The 25,000-nt window shown below is 44.1% G+C and overlaps 2 protein-coding genes across 2 annotated transcripts in view; one reads left to right on the forward strand and one right to left on the reverse strand.

Moving 5' to 3' along the window:
- Nucleotides 1-598: 598 nt before the first annotated feature.
- On the reverse strand, nt 599-15,579 carry lrrc9 (leucine rich repeat containing 9). Its single transcript, XM_053501248.1, has 31 exons — nt 15,250-15,579; nt 14,535-14,753; nt 14,291-14,431; nt 14,008-14,071; nt 13,675-13,745; nt 13,353-13,535; nt 13,080-13,235; nt 12,811-12,986; nt 12,570-12,701; nt 11,368-11,547; nt 10,793-10,910; nt 10,053-10,188; nt 9,232-9,381; nt 9,008-9,132; nt 7,359-7,562; nt 7,004-7,123; nt 6,053-6,244; nt 5,787-5,912; nt 5,529-5,669; nt 5,218-5,395; nt 4,846-5,066; nt 4,593-4,715; nt 4,188-4,318; nt 4,001-4,109; nt 3,567-3,703; nt 2,385-2,524; nt 1,474-1,688; nt 1,303-1,371; nt 1,071-1,190; nt 724-980; nt 599-644 (listed from the first exon to the last, which is right to left on the reverse strand). The coding sequence occupies exons 1-31, from the start codon at nt 15,301-15,303 to the stop codon at nt 599-601; spliced, it is 4,434 nt and encodes a 1,477-aa protein (XP_053357223.1). The 5' UTR covers nt 15,304-15,579.
- A 1,773-nt stretch (nt 15,580-17,352) lies between these two features.
- Nucleotides 17,353-25,000, forward strand: part of rtn1a (reticulon 1a) — a 17,824-nt gene continuing 10,176 nt past the window's right edge. Inside the window, exons 1-3 of the mRNA XM_053502716.1 lie at nt 17,353-17,739; nt 21,285-21,977; nt 22,066-22,809. Of these exons, the coding sequence (XP_053358691.1) occupies nt 17,583-17,739; nt 21,285-21,977; nt 22,066-22,809 (1,594 nt within the window). The 5' untranslated portion in view covers nt 17,353-17,582. The remainder of the gene's footprint in view (nt 17,740-21,284; nt 21,978-22,065; nt 22,810-25,000) is intronic.

Below are 25,000 nucleotides of genomic sequence, written 5' to 3' on the forward strand. Positions count from 1 at the left end.
CTCATGTCTGTGTTTCCTTCTGGCTCCTCCTCTTTTAGTTATGATGTCATAGTTAGTCCTGCCGGAGTCCCTGCTTGCATTCACATTATACACTGTGTGACTGTTCTAGTTCTCTCTCTACACACGTCACTCCTGAGCTGCCAGTGATCCCGACCCCTTCTGCTTCTGGTTGAGATCTCGTCCCTGGATGTCCATGGTTTGGTGACCTTTAGGCAGGTTTTTCTGTGACGGCGTGTGTCTGCAGGTGGAAGACATGAAGTGTGGACTTTATCTTAACTTTCTTATCATACTGAACATCCAGCCTCACACACACACACACACACACACACACAGACAGACAGACAGACAGCGGCACTGACGGTACCTGATATCACCCAGGTGAGGACGGGTTCCCTCTGGTTCCTCTCGAGCTTTGGTCCTCCCGTCACCTCAGGGAGGTTTTCCTGGCCCCCCACGCCCTCGACTTGCTCGTCAGGGACAAACCCAGAGTTATTATTATAACGAGTTCACATTTACTTACGTGTTTCTAATATATTTTAAATTCTGTACAGCTAATGTGTAACAATGACTAAAACTACACACACACACACACACACACTTACACATCGGTGTTATTGGGGCCACGGATGGTTCCACTGGGATACCTGTGAAACATAGAGGATTTAGTACAGCACAAGATCTCCGTGTGTGTGTGTGTGTGTGTGTGTGTGTGTGTGTGTATACCTGTTCTCAGACTCGGTGTGTGTGTTGTACCCTCGTTGGCCGTTGTGCAGCATTCCCCCGAGACACTGCGCTCCTCTGAGTGTGTTGTTCTGCGCGCTGCGTGTGTGTGTCCCTCCCGGTCTCTGCCTCCTGTCCATGCGTTTACAGTGTGTGTCCTCGCAGTTCCCGCTGATGAAGCCCTCGTGTCCCCGCAGGGTGGGGTTTCGGACTTGTGGACCGGGACACAGCATGACGGGAAACGCCACGTCCGCCATTTCCTGTAAACAGATCGGCATCCAGTGTATAGAAAAACTTTACGTCATGATCTTTAGACATCTGTGTGTGTGTGTGTGTGTGTGTACCTGTACCTCATTATACAGTAACTCCGCCCGTGCTCGTTCCTCCAGTGTTACCGTGATTCCATCGAGGACTTGCAGCTGAGGGAGACGCAGTACCACAGACTGCCTGTGGAGGGAGCGCTGTGCCAGCTACACACACACACACACACACACACACAGCTCGAGAGAGAATTTTACTCCTGTATATCATGCTTTGTATCCTGTGTGTGTGTGTGTGTGTGTGTGTGTGTGTGTTCCTTACCGGATTGCCCACCACAGACAGTTCTATAAGTGATGGAAGATCCTCCAGTTTATCCAATTCAGCAACATCCTACAAAACACACACACACACACACACTCTGTGGAATAAACAGCTGGTAAACTTGGCCTTTTATGCGCTGCAGATGTGTGTGTGTGTGTGTGTGTGTGTTACCTGCAGCTTGTTGTTGTTGATGTACAGGCGCTGCAGGTGTGTGAGCTGCAGGTGTGTGAGGTTGCGCAGGCGGTTGTTGTTCAGGCTCAGCTCGATCAGGTGTGTGTGTGAGCGGAACCAGTACTCATTGAGCATCCTGACTCGGTTCTGATCCAACACCAGCTCACGCAGGAGACTCAGACCATCCAAACCCTCCACCTGCACGATCTCATTACCTAACACACACACACACACACGTAATAATTAAATTGATAAACTGAACGATTGTGCCATTTTATAACCAAGACTTTAGAGCAGCAGTGTGTAACTTTTTCAGAACCTCTGGGCTGTTACATCACGAAGAACTTGCTCTGTGTTACATCCCTGTTTGTGTTAAATCCCTGTTTGTGTTACATCCCTGTTTGTGTTACATCCCTGTTTGTGTTAAATCCCTGTTTGTGTTAAATCCCTGTTTGTGTTACATCCCTGTTTGTGTTACATCCCTGTTTGTGTTACATCCCTGTTTGTGTTACATCCCTGTTTGTGTTACATCCCTGTTTGTGTTACATCCCTGTTTGTGTTAAATCCCTGTTTGTGTTACATCCCTGTTTGTGTTAAATCCCTGTTTGTGTTACATCCCTGTTTGTGTTACATCCCTCTACCTACTGATTCTTATTTCCAGACCAGTGAAATGTCAAAGCCGACCATGAAACACAAGTTTAATGTGGAAGTACAGAGCGCAGCTTTAATACGGTGACCTTATTGAAGTCAGGTTTGGTTTCAGGTCATCAGTGTGAGATGTCTGGAGTCTGAGATATGATTTGAAATCTTAACAGTAATAATAAATAAAAATAATTAAAAGTAAAAGCTGTGTTGCATGGGGTGGCGTGGCGTGGCGTGGCGTGGGTTTAGGTGGGGTGGGGTGGCGTTACCCTGCAGGAACAGAGCTCTCAGGCCGGTCAGGCGGCTCAGCTGCATGTCACTCAGGTTGGAGATGCTGTTATAGCTGAGATGAAGAACCTCCAAACTGCACATGAGAGGCTTAAGACTTTGCACATTTACATTCTCTCTACTGACACAAGAGTGAGAGAGAGAAAATAACCCACACATAGACACAAACACTTTAGTAAACAAACAAAGCAAGAGTAAACTGAAAAAAATGATCATTTATACAGATATATAAAATGTTGAATTAAATGTTATTGATATATTAAAAGATTAAATAACTGTAAATATAAAACAGTTACATTAACTGTATAAGATTTAATATAGGACAAAGAAATCATGCTGCCATCTAGTGGACAAGAAAGAAAATTATGGACAAGAAAGAAAATTATTTTAAAGACGAATACAGTGCAGGTAGTCCCCGAGTTACGAACATCCGAGTTACGAATTTCCCCAGATACGAACGCACAGCAGTTCTACGAACATTTGTACATTTGTACACAAATTGCAGAAGTGCTCACATGTATTGTTCAAAAATAAACAGACACTGCAGTGCACCAGATACCAATATTTACAATTATATTCAATATTTTTAGTATGTACGTGAAGGTATAAAATGTCTAAAGTCCAGTATATATATATATATTGTGTGTGTGTGTGTGTGCGGGAGAAATGAGCTGGTTTCAGTGAATCAGTCCGGGAGCATGATAATAGAAAATGTCTGTCTGTGTAAATCTGTCCTGATGGTAAATTATATATATATATATATATATATATATATATATATATATAATTAAATAAATTAAAATCCTTAACAAAACATTCCAATACAGTGGAGAACAGCTCTGAGACAAAATGGCTTCTGGGATTACCCTTGGGATTTAAAGTCGCAGAGACAACACTGTGTGATGTCTCATTGTGTGAGATTCATTTCCTTCATTTCCTTACGGTTACAGGTTATTGGCCACATGATGGCAATGTGGGGAAAGGGGACAGATTTAGTCGCGTGAATTGTTTACCTTGTATATTCGTGTCAAAGACATATAAGACTCATTCTGTCGGACTTAAGAACAAATCCGACTTACAAACGTGCTCCCAGACCAGAACATGTTTGCAAGTAGGGGACTACCTGTATATACTGTATATAGAATGTGTGTGTGTGTGTTTACATGCTGTTCTTGCTGCTCTGTTGTCCGTAGCCGCTGGAGTGAACTTTCTGATAGAGCTGCTGTCTGCTGCTCAGGTGTGTGTTTGCTTTCTGACGCGGCAGGATCGACTCGATGTGGTTGTGGTTCAGATACAACACCTGAAAACAGGACACACACACACACACACACACACACACACACACACACACACACACACATACAGCTTTCTAAGCTTCAACCCATTTTATCTTTGCATTCTGGATTTTTCCAGATTCTGGATTCTGATTGGTCAGAGGGTGTTGATTAATTCTCTGTAACAGGAGCCCTGATTCTTTATCGTTTCTATAGCAACGGATCATTCACTGTGACTTTGTAGACAAATTTCTGAGATTTCTGAGATGTTCGCATGACACCAGTGGAGGAAGTCTCCAGTGTCAGCGCTGTAAAACACACACCTTGACGCTGGGGAGGTAGACGAGGCCGCTGAAGGAGGTGAGATTGTTCCGCTCCAGATTCACGATGCGTAATTTCGCAAAGAGCTCAGCGGGAGCTAAATCCACCGTCCTGGATCAGAGAGGCGAAGACTGAGTGTCACATGACCACCACACGAGGATGTCTCATGCAGTGTGTGTGTGTGTGTACCTGATGGAGCAGCCTGAGAGCTCCAGCTCCTCCATCTCTTTGTAGTTCACCTGACCGAGCTTCTCAGCCAGCATGTCCACCGTCAGCCGACCGCCAAACACGTCCTTCGCATTCTCACACTCGGACACCTCCTGCACACACACATACACACACGTTGTACCAGTCTGATTAATACCATACACAATAATAAAGATGCTAAATATGTCATTTATATATCAAATGATTACATAAAACTGAATAAAATTGTTCTATGAACTGCTAAGTGTTCTTATATGAGAAAAATAATTCTGCTGCCATCTAGTGGACAAAAAAGGTAATGATAAAAAAAAAATCACTGATGTACAGTATACAGTATATACAGTGTGTGTGTGTGTGTGTGTGTGTGTGTGTGTGTGTGTGTCTTACCACAGCAGTCCCATCCAGTGCTTTAAGAGCCGGCAGGTGAAAGATGACATAAGCGCGATAATTATCCAGCGTCCTCGTTAACGGGTTTCCATACAAATCCAGGATGACCAGGTTACTGAGAGTCTACAGGATACATGATGTCATCATCATCATCATCATCATTACAATAATCAGCATGCTCAACACCGATATCATCCTCAACAAATAAGTGTGTGTGTGTGTATGTGTGTATATCTATCTATCTATCTCCAACCTTCAGGTAATAGATGTCACGCGAGGTGCTGATGTTGTTGTTCGCCACATAAAGTTCAAACAGGAAGCGTGCCCTTTGAACCCCCTGCAGGGAGGAAATGCGGTTCTCCTCCGCAGACAGGAAGTGCAGGTTGGTCAGGCATTCCAGTACGGAGCCGTCCAGACACTGCAGCTGATTACTGTTAATGCTGAGTCGCGTCAGGCACTGGAGCTTACACACACCTGCACACACACACACACACACACACGTAATGTTAGCTTAAGGAAAGATAAAAACAGCAGGAAAGAGTGATGATGAGAAATAGAGGCAGGGGAGAGAGACAAAGCATGGAGACAAGGATGTGCGTGTGTGTGTGTGTGTGTGTGTGTGTACCCTCCAGTGTAGAGATGCTGTTGTGGTCCAGTGACAGCTCCTCCAGCAGGGGGCAGTGCTGCAGCCCCTTGATGTGTGTGAGCTGGTTGTTATTAAACGAGGCCCAGCGCAGATTCACCAGCTGCTCCAGATTACTGATGTGGGTCAGACCCTGACCGTCCAGATTCACCGCTGTGATCTACACACACACACACACACACACACACACACACAATTATCACTATTTGCACTGTTTACATACTGAACTGAAATATAATGTGTGTGTGTGTGTGTGTGTGTGTGTGTGTGTTGCTAGGTGTGTGTTTGAATACCTTGGCACTCCACCCGGGTTCGAGGTCAGTGGTGTGTTGCCATGGCGATGGTTTGAGGTGTGTGAGGAGCTGGGAAGTGGTGTGGAGACTCAGGCAGCGTGGAGGTTCAGCATCAGTGCGAGAGTGAGAGATCAGTAACGTCTACACACACACACACACACACACACACACACACACACACACAGAAATCATTAGATTCTAGTCATTGGACTAGAATTTCATGCACACACACACACACACACACACACACACACTCACCAGGTTGATCTTGGGGGTGAAGGTCAGGTGTGCAGCGGCGGCCACCTCCTCCTCCGTCACTAAAACTCCATCCAAGTGTGTGAGAGTCTTCAACCGGCCCAACACCACCGGCCGCACCGCCTCTCCCTGACACACACACACACACACACACGGAATTATATACAACAATACCAGTGTCATAAATAGTATCACGTCCACACTGACATTAGAAACACACACACACACACACACACACACACACACACACACACACACGTCCTGTTCACCTGATTACAGGGGTTGTGTCTGGTATCGAGACACTGCAGGGACGGTGTGTGTTTGTGCAGGACACTCGTCTCCTCTCGGACCCGGCTCAACTGGTTCCAGCGCAGGTCCAGCTCTCTGAGGCGCGGGAGGCGCCGGACACCTTCCAGAGTCGCAATCTGGTTAAAACTGGCGTCCACACATTCCAGATTGGGCTTATCAGAAACACACACACACACACACAAACACACACATTTGTCCAAACAAAAAGGATGCGGTTCATTATGGCGGTTCAATATTTATGTCTCTGTACTTTACTGGAGAGTTTTATTAGTGGAGACGTTTCACTTGTACTCCACTACATCCTCCAACAAACACACACACTTTGTACTTCACTAGATTTCTACATAGTGTTAAGTTACAGAACCACAGTGGTGTGTGAGATCTGAAGCGGTAACTAATCTACACAATAGTGTAACTGCACTTCATCATCATGTATCAGGTGTTTTAGATCAGGAATGGAGACAAACAGTCAGGATAAAGAGAGTGAGAGAGAGAGAGAGAGAGAGAGAGAGACTTTTACTATGACTTTAAGACTACTGTCAGCTAATATAAGCTCTGTATATCTGATACTTAACTAAATCTAAGTACTTTTGTACAGCTAATTAAGTAGAACTGTAAATGTATGACTTCTAGTTTTGATTAAGTAATATTTTATCTAGGAATTTCCTTTGGGAGCAAACAAGTATCTATCTAATCTGATCTGATCTAATCTATTGTAATGTAATCTAATCTAATCTAATCCAAGTTCACCATCCACTTCCTGAATTTCTGACTTTTAGTGGCTTAAACTAATGAGTGACGTCACTTGTTTTGTGCACAGGGAGAAGTCTAATAGTATGCGGTCCTAATACTTTTGGCCCTCACTGTACAGTCCTGCTCAGGTCTCCTGCGTTTCCAGGTGAAGGCCTCACCAGGTGTGAAAGGTCTTCCAGGTGTGTGAAAGCGTTAAAACTGATGTTCAGCTGCCGCAGCGCCGTGAGGCGAGAGATCTCCTTCAGCCTGCTCAGACTGTTCCCGTGAAGATTCAGCACCTTACACACACATCACAAACACACGTCAGTGTCGATCCACATGTGTGTGAGACGTGAGTGTGTGGGACGTGAGTGTGTGGGACGTGAGTGTGTGAACCGTGAGTGTGTGAACCGTGAGTGTGTGAACCGTGAGTGTGTGTGACGTGAGTGTGTGAGACGCGAGTGTGTGTGTGGTACGTGAGTGTGTGAGACGCGAGTGTGTGAATTGTGAGTGTCACAGTGTTTCGCTCCTCACGGTGATCTGGCTGAGGACGTTTGCTCGAGCTGCTGTCAGGAGACTTCTCTCGTCCAGATTCAGCAGTTTGGGTCGTGGCTTTAGGACGGGCTCAAGTGCCAGAACCTTCTCGTCCAGGGCCCGCTCATCACTAGAAGCCGGTGTGACATCATCAGGGGCTTTGGGAGGGCCTGGGGGACAGGGGCAGGAGGACTGGGGTTTCTCCTAAACACAAGGTTAATCCTCGTTAATGGGGGCTTATTAAACATATAAACACTCTACAGTCGAGGCCAAAAGTTTTGAGAATGACACAAATATTAGTTTTCACAAAGTTTGCTGCTAAACTGCTTTTAGATCTTTGTTTCAGTTGTTTCTGTGATGTACTGAAATATAATTACAAGCACTTCATACGTTTCAAAGGCTTTTATCGACAATTACATGACATTTATGTAAAGAGTCAGTATTTGCAGTGTTGGCCCTTCTTCTTCAGGACCTCTGCAATTCTACTGGGCTCTCAATCAACTTCTGGGCCAAATCCTGACTGATAGCAACCCATTCTTTCATAATCACTTCTTGGAGTTTGTCAGAATTAGTGGGTTTTTGTTTGTCCACCCGCCTCTTGAGGATTGACCACAAGTTCTCAATGGGATTAAGATCTGGGGAGTTTCCAGGCCATGGACCCAAAATTTCATGACTTTGCCCCAGTCCTCAGCAGTCCATTCACCATACCTTCTGCAGAAGATCAATCTGCCCCTGATGTTTTTTTGGTAAGAAGTGGCTTCTTTGCTGCCCTTCTTGACACCAGGCCATCTTCCAAAAGTCTTCGCCTCCCTGTGTGTGCAGATGCGCTCACACCTGCCTGCTGCCATTCCTGAGCGAGCTCTGCACTGGTGGCACTCCGATCCCGCAGCTGAATCCTCTTTAGGAGACGATCCTGGCGCTTTCTGGACTTTCTTGGACGCCCTGAAGCCTTCTTAACAAGAATTGAACCTTTTTCCTTGAAGTTCTTGATGATCCTATAAATTGTTGATTTAGGTGCAATCTCAGTAGCCACAATATCCTTGCCTGTGAAGCCATTTTTATGCAACACAACTACACGTGTCTGCACGTGTTTCTTTGCAGGTCACCATAGTTACCAATGGAAGAACAATGATTTCAAGCATCACCCTCCTTTTAACATGTCAAGTCTGCCATTCTAACCCAATCAGCCTGACATAATGATCTCCAGCTTTGTGCTCGTCAACATTCTCACCTGAGTTAACAAGACGATTACTGAAATGATCTCAGCAGGTCCTTTAATGACAGGTCCAAGGAAATGCAGTGGAAAGGTTTTTTGGGATTAAGTTAATTTTCATGGCAAAGAAGGACTATGCAATTCATCTGATCACTCGTCATAACATTCTGGAGTAGATGCAAATTGCTATTACAAAAACTTAAGCAGCAACTTTTCCAATTTCCAATATTTATGTAATTCACTCAGGGCGCTTCCACATTAGGCACGATTGATCTGTACCGTGCTCAGGATCGACTGCCCCTAATGTGAAAACGCCCTGAGTCGTCAAGTCCAGGAGCTGTTTCACTTCTCTGAGATGTTCACTGAGGCCCTTCAGGCTTTAGTCCCTTTAAATAATGTTGAGAAGAAGAGTTAATTTATTGGAAGTGCACTTCACCTGTGTGATGTAGTCAAAGTCGATGTGATACTCGGGCAGAACGAGCTCGTGGTCGAAAACGTACCAGAGAGTTTGTCTCTGACTGCAGTCACAACATCGCTGCAGCTCAGGGGAAGACCGTTCTCCTGAAACACACACACACACACTTTAACACATGACAAAACATTTTTTATATAATATTTATTATAATATAAATTTAATATTTCATTTAAACACACACACACCTGTTTTACCCTGCTTGGTGTTACCATGCTGCTTACCACTGGCTCTGCGGTACACTGAGTTAGCTTTGGGATAAAACTCAGCGTCCAGCGGCACTCCGTCTCTCAGAGGAACACTGTGACCCGGGAACGCTTTAGAGATGATCAGCTGACCTGATACACACACACACACACACAGCAATTAGAAATGTTCCACACTATGCCCACAGCACCGCGTCTCAACGGAATAGATCTTCACTCGTCTCTAATAAACACTGCAGTGTCGTCGTCTGTTCAGGGATTCTACTCCAGACGCAGGTCTAGACAGATTTGTGTACATGCAACACATTTAATGTTAACTATAAACAAATGCACTAGATACACATGAGTTAATTAACATTTAATAAATAATTAGGAACCACAGCAGAATTGGTCCTGAAGACGAGCCCTCTCATCTGTCTTCAAGCGGGTTCCTCTGAAAGAGTCCAGCAGAAACCCTAAACCGTGTGGTCCAGAGCCACTGCAGGAACCGTCATAACTGACAGATGGAGGTTTGAATGAATGTACAGCTCGAGGCTGTTCATTAACTACGTCTGCACTGAGAACATACACGCTCAGGCTGTTTTCTTTTTTCTTAACAGTTACAGACGTCTGTGACTTTGATAAGTTAGAGAAGCTCTGCTGTGGATAATAAAAGCCCGCGGTAATGATGGGGAACACCGAGAAGCCCAGTGTGAGAATCAGGGCGCTGCAGAGGGAGAGGCGCTGCTCTGTAAGAACCCACTCAGATTATAAAACACAGACACCAGAACCACAGCTCTAGATGATCAGGATCGGACCCAGACCGTGTGTGGAGTGCAGGGGGTTCTCTTTCATTTCGGTTCCACATCTCGCGGCTTTTCTCTGAGCAAATCTTATACGCGGCTCGTCACACATGCTCACGCTGTTGGACAGAGGCACAGCACACTCTCTACCTGTAGCCTGAAAACACACACACACACACACACACACAGCTTGCTAATTTGTACACAGTATTGCTTTTTAGATTATACCCAGATAATAAAAAATAATAGTAATAATAATAATAATAATCCGCCGTGCTGGAGATTATTCTATAACTGTCTAGAATAGAGAACTCCGTCTGCTCCGACTCTTTCTTATTACACATCACCTTTATAAGGATTCCTCTAGGTCTCACTAAAGTGTTTATTCCAGACTGTTTAAGAGATTATTCTAAAGATGGAGATTATTGGAGACGTTATTTTAGACACACTGCTTTTATATAACATCGATTCAAAAGAGGAGATTTAGGATTATTCTATGGAGATGGTTCTCAATGTTCCTTTGATGATTCCACCTGAGAGATTGTTTCAGATTATTTGAGAGATTATGGAGATTATAGATTATTCTATGGAGAGATGATTCTACAGGTTACTGAGAGATTATTTAAGGTCATCCTGGAGGTTGTTCTGGAGAGACTAGAACATTCTAGTTATTCGGATTATTTTCTAACATGTAGAGCACAGATGAGATCAAAGTCACATTATCAAGTTCATGACGATTGTTCCTGATTTCCGCGCGGTACCTTGTAGCCGTCAGCTGATTTAAACCCGTTTTCCAGAATGTTCAGGATTTCGTTGCTTTGCTCGGTTTCCTCGGGATCGAACACATAAAACAGATACTCCAGGGAGCGTTTGTAGTTCCTGATACACACACACACACACACACAGATACAGATATCCAAACATGTAAATTTCAGGGAAAATAAAACACATCACAGACACACACACACACACACACACACACTCATACGAGACCTTTTTCCTACACATGTGCCTCAAAGAGAGAGAGAGAGAGAGAGAGAGAGAGAGAGAGAGAGAGGGAGAGGTCAGAGGTCAGAGGTTTTGCTTCCTTAATTCTGAAGCTAATACCAGGAGCTCAGTCTCACCGCAAATCATTTGTGTAAACACACAGCAGTGTTTTTATCTGCGTCAGTGTGTGTCTCTGCGCCTTTAAAGATGACGTGTCGTATGTGTGTAAACAGCAGACAGTGAACAGAATGAAGTGTGTATCATCCGCATGGCTCACTGAGCTCGTGCTGCGTGGGTGTATCGCCCCCCCCCCCGAGGTTCTGAACCATCACATTATTCATGGACTCACTGTGAGTGAAGCGTGGTCCCGTTGGCCGCCAGCAGGCTGTGCAGTTTGTCCTCGAAGCGCAGGCGAAGGGCGCGGTTATACACGCGCACGATCCGGTTGATCCTGATGCCGGTGATGTTGTAGGGTTTGTAGTCCCAAGCGCAGAACCGGGAGAGCAGCAGGTCGTAACACGGTTTAAACCTGACACACACACACACATGCAGACATCTGAAACACTCCATGAGATAGGGCCTGATGTTTTGGGACACGCGTCAGGTGATCAGGTGTGTATGTGTGTGTGTGTGTGCTTTTTATGCTGCTAAATACATTTTGACATTGTACATCGATTCATATATCTGTAAATCAATAAAATGTCACCCTAAAACAATAACATCACATTATAATCACCAAATCATAGAACTACAAAATATATACGAGACATTTGTACGTACACAATTATAATCTATCAAACCAGCATTTAAAACCCCAATGTGCCCTCACAGAGACAGGAGGAGGTCAGGACAGAGGAGCGTCTCATTATAGGTGTTCATGTTGTCTGATTGTTGATGAACCGATTCTTCAGATTAACTTTGAACGTGTTAATCCAAGTCCAGTTCTCAGATACTCACTGGGACGTGCTGCTTTGGAACGCTAGTTCTCATGTTTACACGTTGTCCAAGTGGAGGAGAAGACCATAAGCCCAGGATCATTTTAAACATTAAACATGGGAAACCATCAGTTATCCCAACTTAAAGTTTGTATGTTTGTGATGTCCTACAGTGGACTTCATACAGACTAATATTATGCTTTGTATATGTAGACTTTGGCCTCCTGTACAGATAATCCCGGCTTTATAAAAGAGAAATTAAAAAGATTAAATTTGACTCGGTTCTAAACCCTCTGTACCTGTGGTTTAAATGATAATGTGAAGTCCACCCGAAGTCCTGGATATTTAAATTCCGACAGGACTTGTAACTTCTCTCCTGCCACAGAGACACCAGGCTCCACCCTGGGACGGTTCGATTTTGTAAAAAACATTGCTACAGTTTTGTATACAATCGTTTATTATTTGTTTGCGTCTCATTCTGAAAAGACTGTAACTGATGCACCGATACGTAAAGCTCGTCCAACTTCTCAATCCTGACCTCCTACTCATACACTCCCTCAATCTCCCTCAGTGTGTGAGTGTGTGTGTGTGTGTGTGTGTGTGTGTGTGTGTGTACCAGGTATGGCTGGTGTTTCCTTCCTCGAAGCGGATGTTTCCCACCGTCTCGAGCTCCATCACCAGGAAGTGAATCAACATGTCCTTCCTGTCTGTCTCCATGGCAACGCCCTGCTGGAAACACACCTCCAACCTGAGAAACACACACACACACCTGAGACTTCACTTACAACTGATACAGACACATTGCATGTATACAATCACACACACACACACACACACACACTTGCTCACACACTCACTCCTCTAGTCTCTGTTCCCAGATCTTAATCCGTTTTCTGATCGCCTCCAGTTTTGTCTTGATGCTCTTCTCATATTCAGAAAGGTCAGAGGTCATGCATTCACTTGACCCCTCTGATGTCACTTCCTCTTGCAAACCTGCCAACTTCCTGCCCGCAGCCTCGGACTCACACTCCAACTGGAGAACGATCGAACTGGTTAGAAGTGTACGGGTTGTAGCGACATATATATGTGTGTGTGTGTGTGTGTGTGTGTGTGTGTGTGTGCTCACTTGTTTGAGTGTGTAGCTGAGTGTGTGTATTCTCTCTGCAGGCAGCTGCTGCAACTTCTTCATCTGTAGCAGGAGTGTGTGTTTCGTCTGATCGAGCTTCCTCTGAACGCAGCGCACACGCATGTCATAGTACATCCTCTTCTTCATCACTGTGGACTACACACACACACACACACACACACACATACTTATTTGATACATCATTATTTCAAATCATTAGAAAAAGCCCTAAACATCTTACACACACACACACACACACACACACACACACACCTCTGCAGCCTCCTTGATGTGTTGAGCGGACACGCTGTACGAGTCGAGTGTGTGTAGCGACGGCATGTGGTACAACACGTGTGTGAAGTAATTACACAGCACACACACAGGGTTCGGACCTGAGTGTGGGTCGTTCAGCCCGAGTTCTCTCAGCTCGGTCAGACATGCCAGCTGGGTCAGCTCCTACACACACACACACACACACACACACACACACACACATATCTCCATCAGTGATTTTTTTTCATATGACTCCGTGATGACAAATGTTTGTACACCCCTGTAGACCAGTCAGTACTAAAACACAACCCTAATCTCACACCTTAAAAGAGCTGATCTTGTTCCCGGACAGATTGAGACGCTGGAGATTCTTGTTTTGCTCCAAACTTTTTCCTGGTAAAAAAAAACCACACACACACACACACACACACACGCAACACATTTGTTATTAATGTATTGTTAATGTACTGTAATGCATTAATGTAATGTAGTGTACTGTGAGATAAATATGTCTATAGTACATTTAGTGTGGAGGGAAAAGTAGATTGCAATTAAAAGAAAAAAGTTAATAAGGACAGAAAATGAAGACCATATATGGCAATGAAAAACTTGACATCTGTAATAGGATGATTAATATTATAATTCACACACTCACCTACAGTTGTAATGAGATTATCTGCTAGGTTGAGTTCTGTCAGTTTCTCGAGTGTGCTTAAGCCCTGTTCCACACACACACACACACACACACACACACTCATGTTAACACTTTTCATCTGCACAGTCCTCCTCCACCCTGTTTGTTGCTGATGCGGGGGTGGGGCTGAGGGTGGGGCTGAGGGTGGGGCTGTGGGTGGGGCTGAGGGTGGGGCTGAGGGTGGGGCTGAGGGTGGGGCTGAGGGTTAACACCTGTAGGGTCTCCTCACTCCCCTGCTCCTCACCTTTATCTGTGAGATGAGGTTGTTGTTGAGCCAGACGACGCGCAGGTTTGTCAGAGACTCCAGCTCGCGTATCTCCCTGATCTTATTATCGTAGAGGAAGAGTTTCTGCAGCTGCACACACTTCTGCAGACCCGAGATCTCCTAAAACACAGAAAACAGTGTCCTGGTCAGAAGGTGTTATTAGTTCTCTCTAACAGCAGCTCTGACAGTAGCGTGGGTTTACATTCGGGGAAGAATAACTCACGGTGAGCCGACACTCTGACACCCAGAGCTCGCGCAGCAGCGGGCAGTTGTCCAGGCCCTGGATCGAGCTTACGTTCTGCCCCATGATGGTAAGCGTGACCAGCCGGGGGAACAAGGAGAGCCCCACCATGCGGGGAAACCCTGAGAAGAACACCTCGAGAGCCTCTGCCCGACTCCCGCCCTCGCAGACCTTCTCATACAGCAAGCCGTTACACACACACTGAGGGCAAGATTTATTCTTTATCGTCATGATCATAAGCGATATTCATAAATATAATGTCAAATAAGAACATTTATATAAAACAAATTAAAAAAACTGTCTGTGACCTTACGAGGTGGTATCAAAAAGTTTCAAGACTAGTTCTGTAACACACCACCAGATGGCAGCACAGGGCTGCACACACCTTCATAAGACAGTGTGCCAAAAGCAAGAATCTCCAAACTTTTTGATACACCACCCGTATTCCACTCGAGTACATTTCTTACTATTATTATAAACTCCTTTAGAAGTGATTTATTTATATGCATTTAAATAAATAAAAAATTTCTAAGGTGAAATTTCAAGCAATAAGTCAATTAACAACATTTTACTAATATATAAGGATATTGGTGACAAGATAAAACTAAAATCATTTTAAAAATAGATAAATAATACACATTCTAAAGTGATAATAATAATAATAATAATAATAATAATAATAAACCATAGCTCTTACCAGCTCTTTAATAATTTCTTCATCACTCTGTCCGACTTTCTCACTCCGAGTCATAATGTGCCTCAAACAGAAACACCAAAGGTATTACAAATGTAAACTTTAATTAATTGTAAACTCCAGGCCCACACAGCTAGGCTAACTGGGCTAACTGGGCTACAAGTGGATGTTAAATTCCTTCACACTGGTTACTGAGCAGCTCATCGTCACTCTGTCTAACGGCTCCTCTCTCTAAAGGAACTTTTTCTCCCTCATGAATGAATCACACAGTCGATTAAAAGTCCGAATATTTCGCTTCTTGTTTCCATAAACCGCATTTCTGCTCTCTGCTCGGAGTTTCCTCCCCTGAAGTGTTTACAGGCCCGTTGCTAAGCGTCACTGCGGCTCGGTTGCTAAGGCGCCATGCTGCTCTATTACGAAGCCCTGCGGTACCCGGATGAGAGGACGGCACGTGATTGGCCCGCACGCGCCCCGCTGGATTTAACGCACGTTCACGGACACGGAGAGCAAAAGAAACGACACGTGCATGTCGGATAGCGCGCACACACAGGGGATGGTGTGTGTGTGTGTGTGTGTGTGTGTGTTTGGGAATGTCTGGTTTCCTCCTCTGCACTTTATCTCCTGTAACATGTCCTTGTTGATCCTATTTACAATCAGAGCTCGTGGCTGATTACTGCACCCCCCCCCCCCCCCGCCACCCCCCCCTTAACTCTACACATTCTTCTGTTACTTTACCATTTATTTCTTAAATGCAACAACAAAAATGATACAAAAAAAGGGCAATAGCCTAAAACGTTCCCTTATGCCTCTTCCTTTTTTTATTTTAAACTGAGACAAATGTCAGATATGTGTTGAGCAAAATGTTATTATAAACTGAGGAAGGATTTATTTCATTGTGTCATGTATATGTTATATGTTGTCTTTTGCTGTCTTTTGTATAGTTCTTAGTTTGGTTTGTTAATTGTTAATTAATGGTTTAAAGTTTGTTGTTTAAGCTAATTACGTGTCTTGGCTAGTTGGGTTAATTGATGTTGTGTGTACTGTATGTACTGTGTGTACTGTATGTACTGTATGTACTGTGTGTATTGTATGTACTGTGTGTACTGTATGTACTGTGTGTACTGTATGTACTGTATGTACTGTGTGTATTGTATGTACTGTGTGTACTGTATGTACTGTGTGTATTGTATGTACTGTGTGTACTGTATGTACTGTGTGTACTGTGTGTTCTGTATGTACTGTGTGTACTGTATGTACTGTGTGTACTGTGTGTATTGTATGTACTGTGTACTGTGTGTATTGTATGTACTGTGTGTACTGTGTGTTCTGTATGTACTGTGTGTATTGTATGTACTGTGTGTACTGTGTGTATTGTATGTACTGTGTGTACTGTGTGTACTGTAGCTCCTCAGTTCTGAAGGAACATTGTTTTGTGTCACCACATACTGAACTCGGTTTGAAATGACAATAAAAGCCTCCTTCACTTCTGGGAAACATAATCCCTGCCCCATGTATCAAGTATATACCGAATTAAATGTTACTTTTTAATTTCAGTGTGGCAGCATCAACACCAAATGAAATCACAAAGTGAACTCTGCCTGTGAACTCTAATGTAATTTATGTACAGGGGGAGGAGTTATCAACTTTTATTTGGTAGTTTTTCTTTGTCGTCTCTGCAGTTCTTCGGGTGGCGGCTCAGTGTGTTGAAGTTTTGAGTTACGGTAACCTGGAGGTCAGCGGTTCGAGCCCCAGCCCCTCCAGGTTGCCGCTGTTGGCCCTTGAGTGAGGCCCTTAACCCTGTAATGTCTGATCCTGCGCTCTGACCCCAGGACACTAAGCTGGGGGATGTGAAGGATAAAGAACTGCACTGTGCACTAATGTGTATGTGATGAATTTGGTTCATTGGTGGTCATTTGATCCCAGGATTTCATCTGTGTGTGTGGGTGGTGGTGGTGGTGGGGGGGGGGGTTCAAATTTTGAACCAGGGGGTTCAATGGTGTCAGTCTGTACTGCAAAGAGTTAAGCAACACACACACACACACACACACGAACTTGTACACACACATACACACACGCACACACACACTGACGTCACGCACCGAACCGAACACACGCATCAGCCTCGGTGCGCTCGTCAGTGTGGCGCGCGCGCGGCTTAGAGCCCGAGCACTTCCGGTCAGATTAAACACTAACCTGAGTGTGTGTGTGTGTGTGTGTGTGTGTGTGTGATCGTTACAGATCTTTATTTTAAACACGCTGTTCGGTCTGTCTCACATTTCCGCGCGCGGGTGTGTGTGTGTGTGTGTGTGTGTGTGCTCGAGTCAGTCAGTGTGAACATGTCCGGTACCGGAGACCCGCACGGAGAGGAGCGCGAGCCGTGTTTCGGTCGGGTGCGCGAGGAGGAGGAGGAGGTGATGAAGGCGCCTAAACCGACCTGTCCCGGTGCTGATGCGCATGGAGGAGCCGGCGTTACCATGGAAACTGCATCCCCAGGTAATGGCGGCGGGCTCACATCGCGGCTCTGAGGGCTGAGTTTAGGGCTTTAAAGACTTACGGTCACGTGACTGGGTTATAACAGAAGAGTCGAGAGTTTCAAGTTCTAAACTTCCAACGTGTCACACAACGGGTGTGTGTGTGTGTGTGTGTGTGTGTGTGTGTGATTCATGATGCAGAAAATCAGTATCCTCTTCCTATCACTGGTTCATTTTATAAACAAATATTATAAACACAACTTTAACTATGATGAAAGGTTTTTTATCATTTATTTTCTTTTATATTTCTTTCATAAAATTATAGTAAATATTTCTGGTGTAGTGGTTAGCATTGTCGCCTTCAGGGTCGAGGTTTCCTCCCACAGTCCAAAGACATGCAGATTGGCATTCTCAAATTTCCTATAGTGTGTGTGTGTGTGTGTGTGTGCCCTGTGATGGATTGGCACCCCATCCAGATTGTACCCCACCTCATGCCCTAAGTCTCATGGGATAGGCTCTGGGCCCCACTCGACTCTGTACTCAGGGTAAAGCAGTGCAGACAGTGAGACGATATCTAAAGGCATCCAGCGGAACTGATTTTTGCCGTTTTAAACACTTTACTTAATGACCTTAAAACTCACAGCTCCGTGCCGGCAACACTGGATAGGTTAATGATGATTAAAAAAGCAACGTGCTTATATGGAAGCCTTGCCGGTGTGTGTTAATGAGAAGACTTCAGAATTCAAACTGTGTATTTGGGTTTTCCGATATGTCAGGTAGAACAAAGGCTATCATTACTTTTAAAACATGTAAATCTGTTTCAAAAACAACCAGAAAAACATGTGATCATGTGTATCTGTGCTCATTGTCTGTGTAGCACATGTTTTATTTTATTTTTTTATGCTTAGTCATGTTTGTATAGTTAGTTAAAATTCAGTTCATCATATTATGCATATGTTGTGCAAAAAAAAAGGATACGTCACTCTGTACTGAACAATCCTGAGCCCTATATTTATATTATAGTGAAACCTCAGATTGTGAGTAACGCGGTTTACGAGTGTTCCACAAGACGAGTGAAGACTTTTTCACGTGTGCGCTTCTTGTTTTGATGCTGAGAGTCACGTGATCACAACTGAGCCAACAGTTTTTATTTCTCTTGCGCTGCGTTATTGTGGGTAATTGTCTAGTCTAAGTGCGCGTCTCTAACTGGTATAATCAACATCCGTGCACTGTTTACTATAACACTGTGTCCACGTGTGTGTGTGTTAAACATATTTTATTTTGTGTCTGTATGTGTGTGTACAACGCGCGTGTACTGTTTATTATAACACACGTGTGTGTGTGCGTGTAAAGCAAAAGAAAGTCTCATTAGAGAGGTTAAAGATCCATTTTCTCCCTCTCTCTGCTCAAGCTTTAGTCTGCTCTACAGACCCCTCCTACTTTCGCCTTCACAGACACACACACACTCTCTTTCTCTCTGCTCTACACAGAAACACTGCTCTGTTGCAATTCTTTTCAAAGGTAAAGTGCAGGTTAATTTGTTTCATTTTTACTTTACAGCAGTGATTCTGTTAGTGCGTCACTTAATCAAGTGTCATTAGAGCGATTTTTTGCTTATTTTTCCGATTAAACAGTGTTTCCGTTGTGTGCGTGTGTGTAAAAAGAGTGGAGGAAGGTTAACAGTGTAAGACGAGAAGGGGGAGAGGGGAGGGTACTTTAGATTCACACACACACACACAGCGTCTGCGCGCACAAACGGAAACACTTATCTGTTGGGATTTATTTTTACTTTTTTAAGGTAAGTGCAGGTTAATTTGTTTTATTTTTACTTTATATTTTGTGTTAATTATTTTTATGGGCTGTGGAACGAATAATTTGAGTTTCTATTATTACTTATGGAAAAATTAAATTTGGTTTATGAGTGTTTTGGAATATGAGTCCACTTCCGGAACAAATAATGCTCGTAATCCAAGGTTCCACTGTAATTGAAAAAGAAGAAAGGAAAACAAACATGTCTAAAATGCTCTGAACTTTAAGTGCTACAGATCAGTTAAATCTTATTAGTTAATTAGTGTTAAAGTAAACACCATGAGCTGTGTGTCGGTGTTTATATAAAACAGCTGTAGCGTGTTTAGAGCTTTACGAAGCTCTAACGTTCATTTTGGGTTCCTAGAGTAATTATGACGCCCTGATACAGCAGTTACGTTAAGTGTCTACAGTTAAAGGCACAGACGAGCCAGAAACGAGTCACTTCAGCTCAAACACGACTGATCTGTGCCACGGTGTGGAGCTCGTCTCCGAAGCTCACCTGTTCCTCAGCCTTTAATTTCATCTGGATTCTTTGGATTTGTTTAGAACAGCTGCTGCTGAAATCATAAACTCCGTCCTGTTGCTTTAGGACTCGTACACTGAGCTCGTACTCAACATCGTGACTTTCTGACTTCGGGTTAACACAGACACTTCTATATCCCACGCTACGTGTGTTTCAGCAGCGGTCCTCAGAACAGAGAGCTGCCGGGTCAGTAGCTGTGTGTACAGGGTCCCTGACATTACTTCAGTCTCAGTTGAGAATAAAGCTTAAACAGTTCTTCAATCCAACTGTGATTCCAGCTTAACTGGTTACATGGATGTGTGTGTGTGCGTGTGTGTGTGTGTGTGTGCACGCATGCCAGTAGGGGGTAGAAACAAACTGGCAGAATTCCTTCATGTCTTTATACAAGAGCTGGAGCTCAAGCTTTTCCTCTGCCACACACACACACACACACACACACACACACACACAGTGAGTGAGAGAGAGGATAGGTGTCTATTTATAGCCGGTGGCCCACGCTGTCTCCCAGACTGTGGGAATTAAAGTGCTGCTTGTTACACAACAGTTCACTGACGACAGGGATAAAACCTGCAGAGTGGGCGGAGCCCGGTGAGGAGTGGGCGGGATTTGTTTTTCCATTTCACCTTCAATGTAGTTATATTTTTACATTATGGTCTGCAGAAAACTGCGTTAGATGATTGTGATGATCTTGTAATAGTCTATAAGGTTACTTAGTTTATATAAATACCTGTAAAAAATCTCTGCTGTCTCTACCCTTTAGATCTCGTCTCTTATTATATTAATTAAAAAAAATTTAATGAAAATTTCAGTCTGAAAAATCTATCACATATAAAAGCTTTCTTGCTGTATTTGTCAGTATTTTGTCAGTAATTTCTCCCTCTCTCTCTCTCTACCCATCTATTTTTCTACCGTCTCTCCCTCTGTCTCTCTCTGTGTCTCTCTGTGTCTCTCTCTCTCTTTCTCTGTCTATCTCTCTCTCCCTCCCTCTGTCTCTCTCTGTGTCTCTCTCTGTCTCTCTCTCTCTTTCTCTGTCTATCTCTCTCTCCCTCCCTCTGTCTCTCTCTGTGTCTCTCTCTGTCTCTCTCTTTGTCTATTTCTCCCTCCTTGTCTCTCTCTCTCTGTCTCTTTCTCTGTCCATCTCTCTCTCCCTCTTTGTCTCTCTCTCTGTCTCACTCTGTCTCTCTCTACCCGTCTCTCTCTTACTTTCTCTCTCTGGACCCGTCTCTCTTCCACAGACTTTGTGTCTGATCTGTTCCTGACCTCCTCCTCTGGGCGCAGTGACCTCTACACCTCCCTTCACTCCTCTAACTCCTCCTCCTCAAACCCGTTCAGCGCCAGCGTTCCTCCCTTCGCCCCTGAGGATGATCGTCCTCCTCTCGCTCCTCTGGGGAGCGACTCTGGAATCGGGATGACCCCTGGTGACCCCGCTGACCTTCACAGCCAAAAAAGCGAGCCTTACAACTACATGGATATGAGCAACATCGTTGGTAACCATGGTAACCCTGGGTCAAAGAAGCAGCCAATAAGCAGTCACACAGATGAGGATGACGAACATGATGAAGATGATGAGGATGCATCCCTGGACTTTGAGACGAAGATGGAGAAGGAGGCGTTTGATTTGGGACGCTACCTGGAGAAGAATTCTGAAGACCTGGCAGTGAAGGGAGACTTGGGAAACACCTTCCCATTTGTGGAGGACCAATCAGATGACGAGTTACTGGAGAACAGACCACGCCCAAGCAGTCCAGTGAAGATCACTGTGACAGTGGATTCCTGTATCCTAGTAACCGAGCAAGTAAGAGGAGTTTCTGAGAGGGAAAGCGTGCTGAGTTTAGGAAAAGAGGGCACACCTACAGTAACACTGTCTGAACCAGAGGATGACAGCGCTGCTTCATCTGTCAATCACTCTCCTAACCACTCCCCGACAGGTAAACCACACCCACTTTTGTCACCGAACACACACACCTTGTCTTTCATGAACTTCCTGTGTCTTACTTTGTCTCTTTCTCCATGCAGGCAGAGAGTCACCTTCAGACATCTTGTTCCAGCCTGTTGGGATGAAGTATGTGAACAACAGCGCCCTCTACCAGGACATCAAGGGCCCTGCAAACCCTTCATCACGATTTGGGATGCGAGACAGCGGAGAATCTGGAGACTCAGAAGTTGAGCCTGATTCCCCAAGGCGCGAAAAGCAGTTTGGCGTCAGACCTGGCAACCCGTTTGACCCAAGAGCTGCAGGTGTGGAGACAAATCCAGACAACAAAGGAAAATCTAACAATCTGTTTGTGGCGCCTGTAAATGCAAGGGGGGAATTTATCCAACATGGCAACCCTCCGCTTTATAGCCTGCTGCGTGAGGAGAGGGAGGCGGAGCTAGACAGCGACCTGCTCATCGAATCAGCTTCAGAGGAGAGCCCTAAGAGGGAGCAGGTAGTGAAGTGCACCTTAAAACCGAGCTCCCCTCCGAGCTCACCTCCACCTGTGAGCAGCGCTCTCTCACTCAATCTGAAACAGAAAGAACAGGAAGTAAAAGAAGAAAAGAAGGAAAAGCCCAACGCGGTCTTGAGCAAAATATCCGTTCCTCAGCCACAGGAAGAGAAAACGTTTACCAAAGAAAAGCCTGATGTGATGATGGCCTCTTTTGAACAGCGGCCTCTAGAGGAAGGAGGGTGTAAGAGCACGGTGACTATTACTGAGGAGAAACGGGATGTTAAAGAGGCGGAGCTGCTGCTCTTCATGCCGACCTTCAACAAACAGAAAGGTAAGAAAACATGAGAGTCTTGTAGGTAAAACAAAGAAGCAAATGGAGTGAGGGAGAGGTAAGAGGAGTTGTTTCAGATTTACCAAATGTACATGGAGTTCAGTTTGTCTTTAAAGATCTGGATGGAGTTTGTCTAGACTTTAACAGATGTGGATGGAGATAGTCTGGACTTTACCAGATGTGGATGGAGATAGTCTGGACTTTACCAGATGTGGATGGAGATAGTCTGGACTTTACCAGATGTGGATGAAGTTTGTCTAGACTTTACCAGATGTGGATGGAGATAGTCTGGACTTTACCAGATGTGGATGGAGATAGTCTGGACTTTACCAGATGTGGATGAAGTTTGTCTAGACTTTACCAGATGTGGATGGAGATAGTCTGGACTTTACCAGATGTGGATGGAGATAGTCTGGACTTTACCAGATGTGGATGGAGATAGTCTGGACTTTACCAGATGTGGATGGAGTTTGTCTAGACTTTAACAGATGTGGATGGAGATAGTTTGAACTTTACCAGATGTGGATGGATTTGTCTAGACTTTAACGGATGTGGATGGAGTTAGTCTAGACTTTACCAGATGTGGATGGAGATAGTCTGGACTTTACCAGATGTGGATGGAGATAGTCTGGACTTTACCAGATGTGGATGGAGATAGTCTGGACTTTACCAGATGTGGATGAAGTTTGTCTAGACTTTACCAGATGTGGATGAAGTTTGTCTAGACTTTACCAGATGTGGATGGAGATAGTCTGGACTTTACCAGATGTGGATGGAGATAGTCTGGACTTTACCAGATGTGGATGGAGATAGTCTGGACTTTACCAGATGTGGATGGAGTTTGTCTAGACTTTAACAGATGTGGATGGAGATAGTTTGAACTTTACCAGATGTGGATGGATTTGTCTAGACTTTAACGGATGTGGATGGAGTTAGTCTAGACTTTTACAGATGTGGATTAAATTAGTCCAGACTTGAACAGATGTGGATGGAGTTAATCTAGGCTTTAACAAATGTAGATTGTGTTAGTCTAGGCTTTAAATGAATCGGTTGGTGTTAGTTGTTAACAGATGTTGATTGAGTTAGTCTAGACTTGAACAGATGTGGATTAAGTTAATCTAGGCTTTAATAAATGTAGATGGTGTTAGTGTCTAGGCTTTAACCAATGTGGATGAGTTAGTCTAGACTTTAACAGATGTGGATGGACTTAGTCTAGGCTTTAACCAGTGTGGATGGAGTTAATCTAGACTTAAACAGATGTTGGAGATGGTCTAGACTTTTACAGATGTGGATTAAGTTAGTACAGATTTGAACAGATGTGGATGGAGTTAATCGAGGCTTTAACAAATGTAGATGGTGTTAGTGTCTAGGCTTTAACCAACCTGGATGGAGTTAGTCTAGACTTTAACAGATGTGGGTGGAGTTAGTTTAGGCTTTAACAAATGTATATGGTAATAATCTAGGCTTTAGCAGACAGAGATGTTGTTAGTCTAGGTTTAAACAGCTGTGAATGGAGTTAGTCTAGGCTTTAAAAGACTTATGGCAGTAGGTACAGTGGGCATAATAGTCTATTCTGTGTCATGATATCTGTGAAATATCACAGATATTACAACGACTTTGGCAAAAATGCGAGACAGGGCGGGGCGGGGCAGGAGCTGATTTAGGAGTGAAACTGAGGGAGATTGAGGTATAACAGAATGAGGGCTGTTTCAGATGGGGTGTTAACACACACACACAGAACCTTTTTCAGAGATTGAGCACAACACAGAACCTTTTAAAATAAGAGTTTTTATTAAGAATATAAAGTATAAAATATGAGATTTTTTTACAAATTAGAAAAATATGGAAACACTTTTAGCTGTAAAAATGTTTTCATTTACATAATGTACAAATAATAACATTATTAAATACAATAGAATTGAAGTGGAATATAGAAATTATTTGCAGTCATAAACAAGCAAATGCTCATTGGTACGCTCACGGCTCATGCTTTCCAGCGAACTTTTAAAAAACTTGCTCTGCTCTGTGTGTGTGTGTGTGTGTGTGTACACAAGCTTGACTATGCTGTATCTCTCTTTCTCAACATGTTCAGGTTCTCTGCAAATTCAAGTTTTGCTTTTTGGAACTTTTGTTAGTTTTTCCTGATTTTGTTTGTTTTTCCTTGTTGGTTGAGTCAGGGGGTGTAGAACCT

This window comes from Clarias gariepinus, chromosome 8 (assembly GCF_024256425.1).
Source record: "Clarias gariepinus isolate MV-2021 ecotype Netherlands chromosome 8, CGAR_prim_01v2, whole genome shotgun sequence".
NCBI classification, from domain to species: Eukaryota; Metazoa; Chordata; class Actinopteri; order Siluriformes; family Clariidae; genus Clarias; species Clarias gariepinus.

What these genes read in the sequence shown, in the direction of transcription:
- lrrc9 (XM_053501248.1), bottom strand. Translation starts at nt 15,303, where the DNA reads ATGACTCGGAGTGAGAAAGTCGGACAGAGTGATGAAGAAATTATTAAA. An exon ending in TGTCAGAGTGTCGGCTCACC is followed by an intron (nt 14,432 to 14,534) that starts GTGAGTTATTCT and finishes TCTGTGTTTTAG; the next exon opens with GAGATCTCGGGTCTGCAGAA. An exon ending in TAATCTCATTACAACTGTAG is followed by an intron (nt 13,746 to 14,007) that starts GTGAGTGTGTGA and finishes TTTTTTTACCAG; the next exon opens with GAAAAAGTTTGGAGCAAAAC.